This window comes from Rattus norvegicus, chromosome 2 (genome assembly GCF_036323735.1).
Source record: "Rattus norvegicus strain BN/NHsdMcwi chromosome 2, GRCr8, whole genome shotgun sequence".
In the NCBI taxonomy this organism is placed as follows: domain Eukaryota; kingdom Metazoa; phylum Chordata; class Mammalia; order Rodentia; family Muridae; genus Rattus; species Rattus norvegicus.
The window spans coordinates 226,435,096-226,452,451 of NC_086020.1; the positions used below are offsets into that span (position 1 = coordinate 226,435,096).

The window sequence follows — 17,356 nt, forward strand, 5'->3', positions numbered from 1 at the left end:
GGTTTTTTCCCCTGTTTTTCTCTCTCTTTTTTAATCTATGTGAAATGAAAGTAAAAGCAAAATTGTGTAAGAAAAGGAGGAGGGAGAGGAGGGGAGCTAATAGAATCTATCTAAAGCACAGGGGTGAAGTAATTCTTACCATCCTTCCAGATGTTCTTCAGTTTGTTCAAATCAGTTGGAGGCTATCAGTGTTTCTATGCACTCATGTCTGATGTGTCTGATACACAGAATTCCCATTCTAATTTATTCCAACTGTGTTTCTTCGGGTATGGATTTCTCTGAGCCAAGACATATTTAGACAGTATATTATGTCTTCTTTCTTGCATTTTATCATGGTTAAAATCACGTGTGCAATTTTTTTACACCTTTAACACATTTTTTAAAACAAATCATTAAAACATATGAGACAGAAAAATAGCTTTCAGATGGACATAGTCAAAGAAACTCAGTATTTTTTTAAAAAGGACAATGGTACCTCAGTGGAGAGAGGATGATTCATCAAACACTGATGCCAGACACCTGGACACCCACCAGTGGAAGCGTTTCGTAAGGCAGGAGTAACAATGCACACGTGTTGTTCAGGAGGCTGAGTTGGGAGGGTGCCATGCTTTCTGCAGCCCAGGACCTGTGTGGCCCACATAGCAAGATCCCATCCTGAGAGACAAAATACATCTCTTAGGATGAGCATAAATGTAAAACAGAACGAAGAAGACAACACAGGAGAACACATGTGTCCCCTTAGGTAGGCAATGTTTTGTTTACATACAAACTAAAAGTGCAGCCCCAGGATTAAACATGGACACACACGGACTCTTACTGCCCAATTCTGCTCTCCAGGGACCCTGGCTTGGGCTGGACAATAGGCACATATGTAACACACAAATCTACAAAAGATTTCTTTCTAAGAACTGGCTAAAAGAATTAAAAGACAAACACATAGACTAAGGGAAGAATGGGTTAAATACCTCACTCTCAGAAGGTGTACAAGTGACAGATAAGGTGGTCACATGCCACTAGGGAGTTAGTTACAAATTAAATAATAAAAACACTATCACATACTCACCATGTGCTGATGTTAGAAGGCACAGAATCTAAACCACTTGTAAACAGTAAACTCTGGCAAGGATATGGTCAGCAGGCACCCTCATGCTGATAGCAATGCCAAAGGATGCGGCCATTTTGAGAGCAAGTTGGCGGTTTAGTAGAGATTGGCTCAACAGCATTGACTCAAAGGAGTTAAAAATGGACATATACAAAAAGCTATTCAGGAGAGTCTCTGGTATTCATAATTGTCAAAACATAGAAACATCAAAATATCTTTCTGCCAGTGGATGGATGAACCTCTATACAGTACTACTAAGAAATTGTTTTTAAAAAAATAAGATTTTTTAAAAAAGAGAAAGCACAGCAAAACAGACAGACAGACAGACAACAGATAAAAATAAGAGGGGTGGGGCTGGGGACGCAGCTTATCTGGGAAGAATGCGGGACACCATGTATGAATCCAAGTGCTTAATCCCAGCGTCGCATAAACCAGATGTGGTGGCCCACGCAGGTGTGTCCAATACCTTGTGACTTGGGCCCTTAGAGAGTGAAATTTATTGTTCAAGATGCCAGCAACAAAGCGAGACTGAAGAAAACAGCTGAGGACAGGAGAACTGGAGTTGATCTCCAGATAGAGAACTCGCTTACTGACAAAACCTCTTTTCTAAAGCCCTTAAAAGCTGATGGGAAGACATGTTTATTAAAGCAAGGAACACAGACAGATGTGATCACACCCTTGGACCCAGCATTCGGAGTTCTGTACAATAGAGAAGAGCAAAACCAACCAACAGGAACCTTACACAGACATGGAGAAACCAAGAACCCGGGGAGAAAGGGAAAGGCGTTATCACTGTAAATTGCTCTTCTGCTCCTCTGAGTGTCCGCGGTAGTAAGCTGACATTCTTCCAGCAGGAGTGCGGCAAACACTGGGCTGCCCTTGCACACCACACTCCCTCCTCGCCACATCCCTGGCAGAGATGCAGTTTCATTCTCCTTTCCCGTACAAGAACACTGCGGGTGGACCAGTTTATAGGTCCTGCTAACTCGGCTACTGAGGGGGGACGTGCGATATGCCATAGTCTTTTTTAGAAAACTGTGTTCTGCGGGTTGGTTCTTCTTTTAAGGAAGGGTTTCCTGAAACCCACGCTGGCCTTGAAGTTATAGGTAGCAAGGGATAATCTTGTTTTTTTGTGATCCTCCTTCATTCACACTACTTAGCTGGGATCACGGGCATGGGCCACCTTGTGGGGCTTTATGAAATGCTAGACTGAAGCCAGGGTCTATGGCGTGTTAGACAAGCAGTCGAGTACTGACTGAACAATATATCCAGCCCAGTCCTATTGACCACCTTTTTCTTCCTCCTCCTCCTCCTCCTCTTCCTCTTCCTCCTCTTCCTCCTGTTCTTGTTCTAGTTCTTCTTGTTCTTCTTCTTGTTCTTCTTGTTCTTCTTGTTCTTGTTCTTCTTGTTCTTCCTCCTCCTCCTCCTCCTCCTCCTCCTCCTCCTCCTCCTCTTCTTCTTCTTCTTCTTCTTCTTCTTCTTCTTCTTCTTCTTCTTCTTCTTCCTTCTCCTCCTCCTCCTCTTCCTCTTGTTCTTCTTCTTGTTGTTCTTCTTCTTGTTCTTGTTCTTCTTCTTGTTCTTCTTCTTGTTCTTGTTCTTCTTGTTCTTCTTCTTCCTCCTCCTCCTCCTCTTCCTCTTGTTCTTCTTCTTCTTGTTCTTCTTCTTGTTCTTGTTCTTCTTGTTCTTGTTCTTGTTCTTCTTCCTCCTCCTCCTCTTCTTGTTCTTCTTGTTCTTGTTCTTGTTCTTCTTGTTCTTGTTCTTGTTCTTCTTGTTCTTGTTCTTCTTCTTCTCCTCCCCCTCCTCCTCCCCTCCTCTTCCCGTCCTCCCCCTCCTCCTCCTCTTCCTCCATCCCCCTCCCCCTTCTTTTCTTTCTCTCCTCTTCTTCCTCCTCCATTTTTCCTCTTCTTCTCCCCTTCTTTCTCTTCCTCCTCCATCCTCCTCCTGCTACCCTTCCTCCTCCTGTTCTTCTTTTCCTCCTTTCCTTCCTCCTCCTTTCCTTCCTCCTCCTTTCCTTCCTCCTCCTTTCCTTCCTCCTCCTGCTCTCCCTCCTCCTGCTGCTCTTCCTCCTCTTCTTCCTTCTTCATCCCCAACAACATGACTGTTAAAAACCACTTAGCTCCAGATGACGTCGACAGCAAACAAACAAAACATTGATAAGCAATGGTCAGAAGTTTCTGCACCCATGGAGGGCAGAGAAATGACTCACCCCAGAGCCTGACTTAAAGGATCAGCTCCTTGTCTTGCTGTGTGCATCAAACTCTCAAACCCACATCTCCGTGGCCACTCAGGTGGGGCAGAAGCTAGAACCTTCTGAGCGGTATCACTTTCCTCTTCAAGAAAGAAGCCCTCAGAAAGTACAGCCTGTGTCTCCTCCAGACCTGCATGGCTGGCCAACCTGAGCAACAAAGGAGCTGGGAATCCGATAGCTTGGCTTTGCAGCCTTCACAGTGCCGGAGCCATGGCGAAGTGTGCCGAGCATGTGTGAGCCCCTCCATTTCTGCAGGACATTCACACACGACCTACATGACCACTGTGCACATGGGTCAGATTAACCCCCAAGTCTCTGGCCCAGCCAAGACCTAGTCCTTTCCTTGTGGCTCCATGCCTGTGTTCTTCAACCAACTTGCTTTCCTGCTGTTTCGCTCTGTTCATTTCAAGACTTCTGTTCTAGCTGGATGTGCTCCACTACTCCAGACCCAGAGCAGTCAGGATTCTGCAGCTGAAGGTGTATTAGTGTTAGACTTGACTACTCATGACAGAGTAACATCAGAAACAAGACTTTAGCTACAGCGAGGTTTTCTTTTCCTCTATCAAAGCAATCTCAGTTAAGGGCAAGGACAAGAATGTATTTCCTCAGGTTCCTTGCATATTGTCCTGCTCTCTCCCACCTGCATTTGCTGGACATTCGCTCTCAACTGGCTAAATAACTTGTGCAAACAAAAGACGGGGACTCGCATAAGCTAAAGAAAATGATTTCTGTCCTCTTAGACGAGCTATGATGAGCATACATGCAGAGTTCTCCTGAGCTAGTTCCCTGTCTGCACTAAGCTCCCCTGCCCCCACCATGTTGTTTCTTTGAGAGAAGAATTATATAAACAGTATGTTTAGTTTCTTTCATTACCACATGGCCAAAACTACTATTCATGGTGAGAGACAGGATCTATCTCTCTTTTTTCTCCTACAGGTAACCATCCACATGGGAAAGCTCAGTTTGTTGAAGAAGCTGTGTAAACTTTTTTTAAAAACATTTATTATGTATATGTACATTGTAGTTGTCTTCAGACACAGCAGAAGGGGCATCAGATCTCATGACAGATGGTTGTGAGCCACCATGTGATATCTGATCCCATTACAGATGGTTGTGAGTCACCATGTGGTTGCTGGGATTTGAACTCAGGACCTTTGAAAGAGCAGTCAGTGCTCTTAACCGCTGAGCTATCTCTCCAGCCTGTAAATCTTTTTTTTTTTTTTGGTTCTTTTTTTTGGAGCTGGGGACTGAACCCAGGGCCTTGCACTTCCTAGGTAAGCGCTCTACCACTGAGCTAAATCCCCAGCCCCTGTAAATCTTTTTTTAAAAGACTTGCTTTATGTATATGAATACATTCTTGCTGTCTTCAGACACACCAGAAGAGGGCATCAGATCTCATTACAGAGAACTCCCATGTGGTTGCTGGGAATTGAACTCATGGCCTCTGGAAGAGCTGTCAGTGCTTTTAACCACCGAGCCATCTCTCCAGCCCCTGTGTAAACTTTTATGGTGCGTATTTTTAGCTTCTTTGTCAAAAACTAGGTGACAGTTTCTGCATTAGTTTATTTCTGTTATATTCTATTCTGTACTTCTGTTTGTACCAGTACCATGTTGGTTGTCGTTGTTGCTGTTGTTGTTGTTGGTCCCTGTGGCTGTCTAGTAAAACTTGAAAACAGGTATGGTCACATCTCCATCAGTGTTCCTTTTGATCAGGTTGCTTTGGCTCTCCAAGTCTCTTATGTTTAAATCTTACAATTTTTTTTCTACGTTCGTGATGAAGCTTTGGGCTACTGATGGGGACTAAACTGGGACTGTATACTGCTTTTAGTAGCGTAGACATTTCACAGAGTGAACTCTTTCGATCCAAGAGCGTGGGAGGTATTTCCCTCTTTCCCTCTCCTAGTGCCTTCTTCAATTTGTTTCTTGATTTAAATTTTTCCACTGGTTAAGTTTATTATGAGGCATATTCTCCTGAGGCAATAGTGGATGGGTTCCCTTTCCTGGTCTTCAGTGTGTTTATCTGGTAATGTGAAGGCCACTCTTCTTTGTATGTTAATATTGTAGTCCACCTTGGCTACCAGTTTTATTGTATCTAAGAGTTTTCTGGTCGCGTCTTCAGGATCTTTGCTGTATAGAATGATTCCCCTTTCAGTCACTTCTTTTATCAGCCTAGCTAAGAGTTCACTTATTACACTGAACGAAAGGGAAAAGGGGAATACTTTCTCTATTCTTATTTTTAGAAGAACTAACACCAATGCTTATTAAACTTTTTCATAAAATAGAAAGGGAAAGAACAAGGCAACCTTTCATGAAGACAGCATACCCTGATACCAAAGAGAAACAACATAGAAAGGGGGAAAGGGGGGGAAAGGGAGAGGGAGAAGAACTATCAACCATTCTTCTCGATCAACACAGATGATAAAAATTCTCAGTAAAGTCTTTCAAACCAAATTCTGCCTGGTGGTGTACAGTGCAATATGGTGGTGCTTATGTGAGTAAGAGAGGTGAAGAGGCCAGGCTTAAGAACCTTTTCACAGTGATTTCCACTGTGGTGGGAATTACACTGCTGTGTAAGATCATCTCTGTGACAAAGGGAAGAAGCTGCCTCACTGAGCTGTTGCCATCTCTGAAGCACTGTCAGGGAATGGGAACTGGGGGAGGGAGGACACCCTCATATGGACCACATGGATAGAGAAGAGAAGATGTGTGGACTCCAGAATGAGGAGGGGGCTATTTGACAGACCAAGGCTGCAAATATTCCGTGTGAACATCTGTCTATTCAACCGCGGACTTTCTCCTCTCAGATTAGCTTTTTCTATTTCTCTGTGTCACCTGTCACTCACGTAGCTTCTGCTCAGCCTTTATCATTACACTGTCTTTTCAAATTTTAATTTGAAAGTCTCTTCTGAGAGTTTGCAAACCAGGAGATTAAGGGCATTCAGATTACTTTCCAGAGGAGAGAGATAATGTGCCCTGAGCGGAGTCTCTGCGAGAAAGAACTGCGGAACCTGATGGCGAACCTCGTAGCCTTCAAAGATGATTGTGCACTTTAAAATTTTTTGTTTGCAAATCTGCCTTCACACTAGAAATGCACTAACGTAATTCCAAAACCCAATGAGGATGAACAGCAGACGTAATAAATACAATTGCTTCAAGTAAAGACTTTAGATATTTCCCTAAATTTTAGTGTTTGTTTTTCTACAGGATTGACTTTTCATTTTACATCATTTTCTGTTTACAGTACTTTTTTGATTTAAATACACACCTTGACATCCACGATTATGGAAGAACAGTTTTGTTTTTGTTTTGTTTTGTTTGTTTGTTTGTTTTTTAAATTGAAAAAGCTAGCTCTCTCGGTCTTAGCGCCATCTTGCTTGAAACTCCTGCGCCCTGAGAACGAAGTGGCAGAAGGAGAGAATGCACAGGCTGAAGCGCAAGAGAAGACAGATGAGGCTGAGGTCCAAGTAAACCAGCTTGTGCACCCACGAAGCCTGCAGGAGCAGAAGTAAGGGATGCTGAACGCCAGGACACCGGAGCAAATTGTTGGACTGTACGCTGCTGTAGGTAATAAGTCTCAGTGGACCTGGAATGTCACCTCACCGAGATCACCTGGGAAAATGACTGCCTTTCTTACAACCAAAACGGTCCTGCTGGCCCTTTGCCCTGGACCTTTAGCATCCTGGACTAGTTCTGTTCTCTCTTGTGACCAAGTGTAACTCAGTACAATAAATCCTCTTGCTGTCAGCTGAAAAACAAAAACAAACAAACAAAAATTTAAAAAGCTATATAAATTGCTACATACAGTGTACATTGTATAGCATGTTAAGTCTTGATTATCATGTTTAGAACAATCACCGTCACATGAAACTCTCAAATGTTTCTTTTTTTTTTTTTTTTTTTTGGTTCTTTTTTTCGGAGCTGGGGACCGAACCCAGGGCCTTGCGCTTCCTAGGCAAGCGCTCTACCACTGAGCTAAATCCCCAACCCCCAAATGTTTCATTTTTAACTATCAGTTCGTGTTTGTAAATAACACTATTCCTGTTCTTTAGGGAGGTGAGTGTGTTGAGTATTAACAGAGGGGTTTGTTGGCACTGCCTAAGAATTCCTATGTAATTCGACTAACTTGAAAAACAACTAAATGAAAACAGTGATGGTTTTATCCACCTGATCAAGAGTTGGGTTTGAAGCCAATGAACCAAATGTGGTGAAGCCACCTATAAACCCAGCACTTGGGAGACTGAAGCAGGCTGCTAGTGAGACCTGTTTTAAAAATAAAACAAAATGAAAAGACATTGGCCTTGAAGCAGGACTAAAAGAAATATTAAAATAAGATCCGTGTGATTAAATATTTGAAAGACCCTGCCACGTTTACTAGGAAAGCCGGAGGTGGGATAGGGTGAGGGATTCTTGGACAGGAAGTTCATTAAGAGCACCGCCCCCGGCCCTGCCCTTCTGCTTCCGGTAAATTCCAGCCCAGTTTCTGTCCTTGGCTCTCCTGCCATCCCTGCGCGAGACGACGGTTGCTGGGTCTCTGGGAGGGTAAGAGTACGCCCAGTTTTCTCCATTCTTCTGCTCCAGGCCCTTGGGTACTTTCTTGCTGTCACCTCCCTGTCCTTAGCCAAGGAAAGCCTCCTCCCTTCCCTTTAAGGGAGCTCTCTCACATGGCTCCATCCATCTCTTCCCGATTTCTTTCTTTCCTCCCTCAACGCAAGTCTCTCTTCTTTCCTTCTCTCAACAGTCCTTGCTTATTTAGAAAGAAGAGAGAGAGAGAGAGATTTACATCAAGACTGACAAAATTAACCCACTGGGCAGATGCTATTTATACCAATAGTGAATTCGGAGAGATGAACCTTCACGTGCGCCTGTAATTGCAGATGTGTTCCAGGATTGGTTTGTGATTTCCAGAAGGCTCTCATTCCTTCCCCCAACCCGCTCCCCTCATCAGGATTCCTCTTGGCTTATCCCAGCGGACAAGCACTTAACACCAATGCGGCTTAAGGATTAAGGACTGTAATTGCTCACACAGCGTGACAGACACTGCACTCGGGGGTTCTGACGATGCTTTATGGTGGCGCTATTATTGGGATAACTGTCATAAAAGCTTGTCACCTTTAGGTTTTAAAGTTCCCTGCTGAAGACTGCAAACCAACTCCTGAAAGATGAGGTAAGTTAAGGAATTTTAATACCATCAAAAAGAATGCCAAATAATTGTCCTTTTTGTGGTTGTATGTTTAATAGTTAGAAACAGAGCCCAGTCGCGTGTATACTTTTTCATACAGACCTCATTCCCCGTGAAAGATCGGACTGGTTGGTGGAGATATGCCCTTAGCACTTAGGAAGGCCACCTCTCATACTAATGATTTTCCGCAGGGACAAATCGAATTCAATGAATCAAATGATTGTACAACAGTACCGAAAAAGGAACCCAAACCAAAAACTTACTGTTGCATATAGGAAACTCATTCTCCATTTTCACTATTACTGTGCCTGTAAAAGATACATACAGAAGTTATAAGTTATATGTATATGATAGTTTAGTCTACAAATTGCCTGTTGTACAAACAAAAGAACCAGAATTTGGATGCCTGCCACCTACATATGCCAGGTGTATATACGCCATGGGGGGGTGTCCGTAATCCTAGCACTGCCAGGATAAACACAGGTGGTCAGCCAGTCTAACCAGTGGGTGAGCCCCAGGTTGAAGGAGAGGCCCTGGCTCGAAAAAGGTAGCAGCTGGAGAGACGGCTGGGTGAGTGTAACATTTCCAGTGTAAGCGTGAGTACCTGGATCTTAAAAAATGTTCGTCATCCCTAGTAATGAGGCAAAAAGTTATAAGCCATCATATTGTCTACCTAAAACCACATTTAATTTATATAAGTAAGTGTATGTACCTGTGTGACACACACACACACACATACACAAACACACCCCTCTATAGCAGTGCTTCCCCTGAGCTATAGAGTCTTTCTAACAGACCCCGCAACAGCAGACATGAAAAGCCCTCTGTTTAAGTCATTGATCGGTGTCGACCAAGAGATTTCCAAAACACCACAGGCTGTTGCCCTTGCCTGTGGTAGCATCCCAGAGAGGGAAGTCGATTCTCTATTGCTGAAGACTCCATGTTCTTCAGGCACAGTACCTGGAGGACCTGACCTGGCTCTGACCTGAAAGCTTCCTATCTGAGGAGTAAGGAGCTAAGAAGTACCTCGAAAATGTTCACCATCCCTAGTAATTAGAGAAACGCAAAGCAAAGCCACGACTAGATATTGGACCCTCGTCAGAATTGGAAAGATAAAAACAATCAAAGAAACAACAAATGCTGGAGAAGATGTGGGAAAATAGGAATTTTTTTATTTTTTTCTTTTTCCTTTGACAACTCTGTTCGGATCCCAAACCCATTTTTGAATGGGTCCTATTTTTTTTTTTTTTTACTCATTTTATGTTCTGGATATTAATCCTCTGTCAGTTGCAGAGCTGGCAAGTTGATTCCAATTCAGTGGGCTTCCTCTTCACGAAATTGTTTCTTTAGCTATGCAGACGCTTTCTGGTTTTATGAGGCCCCACTTATCCATTGTTGGCTTCAGCTCCTGGGCAAATGGGGTCCAGCTCGGGAAGGTCTTCCCTACACCAGTATCCTGCAAGGTTCACCTCTGTTTCTTCTGATGGTTTCAGTGTTTCCAGCTTCATACTTAGGTTCTTAGCCTAGTTACTTTTGCATTTTGTGCAGGATTATGTACACGGGTCTAATGTCATTCTTCTGCTTGTGGACATCTGGTTTTCTCAGCACCGTTTGCTGTACACACCGTCTCTTCCGCAGTGCGTGTGCTTGGCATCATTGGTGAACTTAAGATGGCTGTAATTGTGTGCATATTTGTTTTGGTCACTTAGGTCAGAAAGCTCAGAACCTCCTACTGCTCCCACTCTAGGAGAAATCTGATTTCTCTGGCTCCTGCAGACACATGTTCAAATCCACATGAAGATATACGAACATACAACATAACTTAGAATAATAAAAATAGAGCTGAAAGAGTTAAAACTCCTCTGTTGTAGAAATGTTTAATTCCAATCCAGGGTTTCTACCCTGCCTTTGACCATTTGGTTCCCAGGTAAATGGCACACATAACCTTTAGGTTTATGATAATCCTTAATCAGCAGGCAAGCTGGGCAGAGATCTCTATTATCTACTTTCATATCAATAAGCTGAGTTATTGCTTACTATGTTTCTTCTGGGCTGCTCTAAACTCCAATTGGCCACAAGGCTATGTTTTCTTGACTCCAAACTCATGGTGTCTTCTCTTTTCCCCCTCTTCTCTCCCCAACCCCACCCCTACCAGGAACACCCAGCCCTGCCTATCTCAACTCTTTCCAGCTATAAGCTGTAGGCATCTGTTTTTTTTTAACCAATCAGAAATAACTTGGGGCAAGATGAGGTATCATCACTTGGGTCTACATGCAGACTCTTTTGTCTCTGGGGCAACCGGGTCTTTAGGCCTGTACTTACCATTACAATACACAGCAAAAGACCAAACCTTAACGATTCTCCTTTTTAGTCCAACAAAAGGCTCCTTTTCTCTCAGATATAAATAGAACACAGTTATAATAATTATGAAAATTATAAAGTATGATATACATTTATAACATATAGTCCATTATATTTGGCAAGTTAGATAAAGTAATCATCTATCCTATCCTGGTAAGTTAGAATTTTGTAAATTATTTTCTGTCTTAACTTGTATTACCATCCTAAGGACATCTTAAATCCTGAACAATATAAATTTAATTGTGATACTATAACTATCTAGTGTTTAATCCCATCAGAGATCTGAGAAGGAATAACTATTATATGTAGGAAGCATAGGGACACAGCTTCTGAAAATCATAGAAACGACAGAGATAGCTCACCCCTGGGACAGGGGATAAGGAATCAATATTCCTTATGATACGGGAGCTCTGTCTTCAGCCTTCTGGCCCAGAACATTCGACAGACCTTAAGAGAAGCAGGAATTATTAAGGACTATCTTACCCTGTCTTAGCATAGCTTAGCAGTCAACTATTCCATGTCCATGTGTCCGTTTTGGACAGCATTTTGTCTGCAGATGAAGTTAAGACATTTCTCACCCAGCTTGCCAGAGTCAAAGCAACTCCACGTGTAAGTATTAATACTCACCACTTTCTCTGGAGTGGAATAGGGGGTACTGTCAGGAGCAGATATGACTCATAGTCAGAAGATCTTTTAATAATGAAATAACCTTGAATGCCATATTCTGTGGATCTCTGATACTTTCAAAGCCCATCTGTTTATTCATAGCATATCTAAACAAGCAAAGGATGCCTGACTCCAGCTACCTGTGACTTGTACAACCCAGGATGTCTATTTCTGTGATAAGCCAGACTAGTGTCTAACATGCCTGTGAGTTCGATTGACTGACTGTTAACTTGGATTACTTAATTGTTCTAAAAAGTTTGTAATAGCAGCTATTAAAAGGACTGGGGTTAAATAAGCCTTAATAGGCACCAGAGCTGGGCAGAGATCTCTCCTCTGTGCTGTTATAATCTGTTTTCATATCGATTCCCCCACATTATTACTTGCTGTGTTTTGTCTGCTCTTAATTCCAAGCGGCCATCTCTCAGGTCCATGTTTTCTTGACGCCTAACCCACGAAGTCTTCTTCTCTCTTCCTCTCTTCTCTTTCTCCTTGAGGTCTCCTCCAACCCCCTTGTCTTTATTAGGGTTTTATTGATGTGAACAGACACCATGATCAATGCAAGATGATTTTTATAAAGGACAACATTTAATTGGGGCTGGTTTACAGGTTCAGAGGTTCAATCCATTATCATCAAGGCAGGAGCATGGCAGCATCCAGGCAGACATGGTACAGGAGGAGCTGAGTTCTACATCTTCACATGAAAGAAGCCAGGAACAGCCTCAGCATCCTAGGAGGAGCTAGGAAGAGGGTCTCCAAGCCCACCCTACAGTGACACACTTCCTCCAACAAGGCCACACATTCTAAGAGTGCCACTCCCTGGACCAAGCATATGCAAACCATCACACCCCTCCTCCATTTTTATTTACCAATCAGAAATAACTTGAGGGCAAGGTCACACATCATCACTTGAGTCTATGTGTAGGTTCTTTCATTTCTGGGACAACCAGGTCTTCAGGGCAAAACCTCAACAATCTTCTTATTGCTTTCTAGATTTAGGTCGTTTTGTTTATAGACAGTATATGCTGAGGTTTCTACTTTTTGAATTTGTCAAGGTTTGTTTTATCACCTAGCATATCCTCAAGAATATCACATACGCTTATGAAAATAATGGGTGTTTTTCATGCAGTGGCTGAGATATTCTGTAAGTGTTAAGTCCATCTTTGTTTAATCTTGAGGTTCCTTTATTTTAAATTTTTGTTTATTTTATTTTTCAGAACAGGATTTCTCTGTATTACAACCTCGGGTGTCCTGAGAACTCACTTTGTAGACCAGACTGGTGTCGAACTCACAGAGATCTACAGGCCTCTGCCTCTTAGTGCTGGCTCAGATTAAAGGCCACCACACCTGGCCAATTCTTTAGTTTCTGATTAAGGTTTATCTTTATGTAAGTAGAGGGTAGAGCTCCCAGATTTTACATGAAGCATTATATGATTGGGTGTTCATGCCTGGAGCACATGTATATTTACAATAGCATCCTCCTTTTAAAATTTGCTCTTAATTATTTACATGGTTACCTCTGTCTTGTTGCAATTTTTGTCTTGAAGTCTATAATCTGGTATTATCTAATTTGTTTTTTGACTTGAGAAAAATATCTCCTCTCATTCCTTTATTTCTAGTCCTGGCGTCTTCACTAATAAATTGAGTTTCTTATGAGCAGCATGCCTTTGGGCAATTGGTTTTCTTTGTTGTGTGTGTGTGTGTGTGTGTGTGTGTGTGTGTGTGTGTGTGTGTGTATTTAGTCAGTATAAAACTTTTAGCCTAGACATTTAATCTATTTAATTATTATCAATAGATAAAGACTTGCTTTTTATCAATTTTTGATCGTTTTATATATCCTTTATTCTGTTCTTTGTCCCATGTTATCTTTGTTGTTTGGTTGTATTCTGTATTGATAAGATTTGATAACTTTTTCATTTGTGTGTCTGCTTTACTAATGCATTTTATATGTTTATGTGTTTTAATGATGGTATATACCTTTTATCTCTATATGTAGGATCCCTTAAGCATTTGGGAGGTGGGGAGGTAAGTAACACCAGTCTTGTGGCAGTGAATTTCCTGAGTTTTTAGTTGTCTTTTTTTTTTTTTTTTTTTTGGTTCTTTTTTTCGGAGCTGGGGACCGAACCCAGGGCCTTGCGCTTCCTAGGTAAGCGCTCTACCACTGAGCTAAATCCCCAGCCCCCTGAGTTTTCAGTTGTCTTAGGAATGCCTGACTTCACTGACTGATTATGATATTCTTAGTTGGCCGTATTTGCTTGCTTTTGAGACAGTGTCTTGCTATGCAGCCCAAGCTCTCCTGAAAGTTGAGAGTCTCCTGTCTCAGTCTTCCAAGTGCTGGAACAGCAGATGTGTATACATCCAGCCTGACCCCCTTTTTCTTTAGGAACATGAACATGTCATCTTATTCTCTTGGCCTATAAAATTTCTACTGATAAATCTGTTTTTCATCAAGTAGGATTCCCTCATGTATGTGTTACTGATTGTAAATTTCTGTTTTTAGAATTCTTTGTCCTTCGTCTTTTACTTGGATTGCCCTGAAAAGGACCCTTTAGGGTTAAATCTATTGGGATTCTTTGAGATCCCCCTGCAGGAAATTTGCTAATGATTCTGTGTGACTTGTAAAGCCCCAAGAGCAGAGTTCCTAGAAGTTCCCTAGGATGTATTGATGTGGTGGGCCCAGGCAGGGACGTTATGGCTAGCTGGAAAAGTAGGACAGTATACCAGTATACATCTGATGTTCTTGCCTTCATGGGGTATATGTAGTCCAACAGACAGGCAGGGTACATATGGACTGCAGTAGGGAGGGGGCTGCTCAAATGTCAGTAGGCTGGTGGAGGTGAGGTGGCTGCTGGAGCCGCAGTAGATGTGACACTCAGTACACTGTGGCAGCAGCTGGATACAGGTGGGTTTAGGATCAGCATGGCTCTGCAGCAAAAAAAGCCTGGGTTGAGGAGGGTACAGTAGGAATTGAGCTTCACTGGGTAATAGAATGACGTCATTCCAGCAGATCTCCACACCAGGGTCAGATTCTCCACACCAGGAGGCTGTCAGATTCCCCAGCTGCAGAATTTCAGATGTTCTTGGCATAGTAGGATTATCTTATTGTGTGGTTGGAAAACTTCTCAGTTTCAAGCTGAGCCAGACTAGATCAGTCTGTGTGGCATGCCTTGTTTACTCTGGGCTATTCTAGGTCTCTGCTCCTCCATGCCCTATTTCAGCCACACTGTAGACCAGCACTCTTTCCCAAGTATTCCACCTAACCATTAGCTGAGCTTTCTCTTCGTTTGGTCCGTCGTGAAAGAGAAACTTCCTCATATCCTGTTGTGAGTGTTCCTCCAGGTTTCATTTTAAATTTTCTTGAAGTTTCACGGAGGCTTGAAATTGAAAATGAAATAGATAGTGGTGGGAATTATGTCACACACACTAGTTAGTGACTAAAATAAAGAACTGGTCATCTCCCACATGCTTTTAATTATGTTGCTCAGTACTATGAAATTGGTGAGAAGTGATATATTTCTTCATGTCTAAAACTTTTAAAACTTAGGCTCTTGGGAACGGTGAGATGGTTCAGCAGGTAGAGAAATTTGCCATCAAGCAGGATTAATAACTCTAAGTGGATATTTAAAATTTTTTATTTCTCTCTCTGTGTGTGTGTGTGTGTGTGTGTGTGTGTGTGTGTATGTCTCTGTGTGCCTGTGTGTCTTTCTCTGTGTGTGTGTATCATAGCATACTGGCTTTAAGTGAATATTTAGATTTTTTTTATTAAAGGTATCTGACTTGACTATGATATACTTTTATTAAATATTTCCAAATTTACTTAGCCAAATTTGTTTTTATATGGATTTATAGACGACTTTCTTTTCACTTTCAATTTTTTTCTTTTAAATATTAGCGAGTCCAACATAGAAGTAGACAAGAAGGATGATCATCTCCAATCATCTATAACTGATCAGGTAAAGTCTTAAAATTACATCGTAACATAATGTGCAGTTCTGTGTTGAACTCTTGGGAGATGGCTGTCTGGGTGAGGGCACAACGATCTCAGCTCTGATCCCAGCATTCATGCTGAAACCAAGCGTGCTACATATACTTGGAAGCCCAGCACTGGGAGCAGAGACAGGCACAGCCTGGGTACCCATTGGTCAACTAACTAGCCTTGTGAAACTGGTAGTGACTGCTTACATTCGTACACTTATGTGGAGAGTACAGTTCTTAAAAGCCCTCCTCATTTTACTTTAGGCTCCTGAAGAACCAGAACCGAAGGTACCACAAATGAAAGAATCAAAAATGAAGGAAACACAAACGACCAAAATAGAAACAGAGGAATGGGAAAGAGAACACAGCAGTACAAGTAGTTTCTGTCCTCCACAGGGAACAGTAAATAAAACAATTACCGATGGTATGTCAGATAGAGATGTATGTGGGGAGAAAATGGGAGTCTATATGTCTAATAAAATGCAGATGATAAGGCTAAGTGTTTAAGATGTGCACCTCACACGGCAGACTCAGTTCTGAGCAATATGTAGACAGAACGGATAGTTCAACCTTTCCAAACCAAGCTAGTGCTTGATCTTTACTTTATTTAATGCTGAATTTGGGGACTAGAAGCCATGTTAGTTGAAGACTCTTGTTTACAACTTCCTTTTGTGATCTTTGTTAGCTTGAAGTCCTAATATCCCTGACAGTACTAAGGTTCTAGATATTGGGCTTCAAATTTAAAATAGCTGGGGCCTATATTGCATCTTATTGTTGCCAAATATTCATGAGCCTTTTTTATTTATGAATATCCTACATGATTAAACTCAGCGATTTTGACTACTGGGTATATATAACCTGTACAGAGCAAAAACTAGACTAAATATAGTAAGGCATGAGTAATTAAAGTTTTATTTTTATTTTCCATGTATTCTTATTTGTCCTTTGCTATCCTTAAGCTTTTAAAAGAAAACTTTATTCATTGATTTTTCTTTCATTAGTGATAGTTGCTTCTTAATTAATATCAGTGTTTTAAGGGCCATGAATTAACCTTTTCTTTGAACTTGAAAGGTCCTCATGTGACTAATTGCTAGACTCGCATTGTCACTATATTTTATGTGCACAGCTCTTCAGATGTGTTCGTTCCTATCGGCCTGTCTATTTAGCAGGCAGTTTCCAGAGTGAGGTGGTTCTGAGAGAGGAAGAGGAGGAATGTACTGATGACCCTTTGCGTGTTAGGTTACGTACTGGTGCCAGTGGTTACCCTCTGAAGGCTGGACTGCAGGGCTTCTCTACTCAGAGTTTAACCTCAGCCCCAAAATGTCAGATTTTGCTTATTTCCCCATTTTTTTTTCCATTTTTGGTTATTTAGTTTTAGGGACATTTGTAGAAAAGGTTTCATAGCTTCCATGTTTCTGTTTTGGGGATACACATCTTAGTACTATCTTTTTGCTTCTCTTTTTTCATTAATTTATTTATTTATTCACTTTGCATTCTGATCACAGCCCCCACCTTTCCATCCCTCATCAAACAGCCCCTCCCCATATTTCCATTTCCCCTCTCCTCTGAGAAGGTGGGGGGACTCCCTGGGTACTCACCCACCCTGGTACCTCAAGTCACTGCAGGTTGAAGCACATCCAATCCCACTGAGGCCAGACACGGCAGCCAAGTTAGGGGAACAAGATCCACAGGCAGGCAACAGAGTCAAGGGCGGCCCCTTCTCCAGTCTGCATCTGCTGTGTATGTGTGGGGTTGGGGTAGGTTCAGCCCATGTGTGCTCTTTGGTTAGTGGTTCAGGCTCTGGGAGCCCCCAAGAGTCCAGGTTACT

The 17,356-nt window shown here is 42.1% G+C and overlaps 1 protein-coding gene across 7 annotated transcripts in view; it reads left to right on the plus strand.

Moving 5' to 3' along the window:
* Window positions 1-7,796: 7,796 nt before the first annotated feature.
* Slc9b1 (solute carrier family 9 member B1) overlaps window positions 7,797-17,356 on the plus strand; it is a 60,075-nt gene continuing 50,515 nt past the window's right edge. For 3 of the 7 annotated variants that reach the window (XR_010063634.1, XM_063282300.1, XM_063282302.1), the window contains exons 1-3: window positions 7,896-8,514; window positions 15,446-15,506; window positions 15,793-15,952. Coding sequence is in view for 5 of the 7 variants with exons in the window: in XM_063282300.1 (XP_063138370.1) it covers window positions 8,510-8,514; window positions 15,446-15,506; window positions 15,793-15,952 (226 nt within the window). In the remaining 2 variants the exon portion in view is untranslated. The other 4 variants (NM_001173973.1, XM_063282298.1, XM_063282297.1 and 1 more) reach the window with 4 other exon arrangements.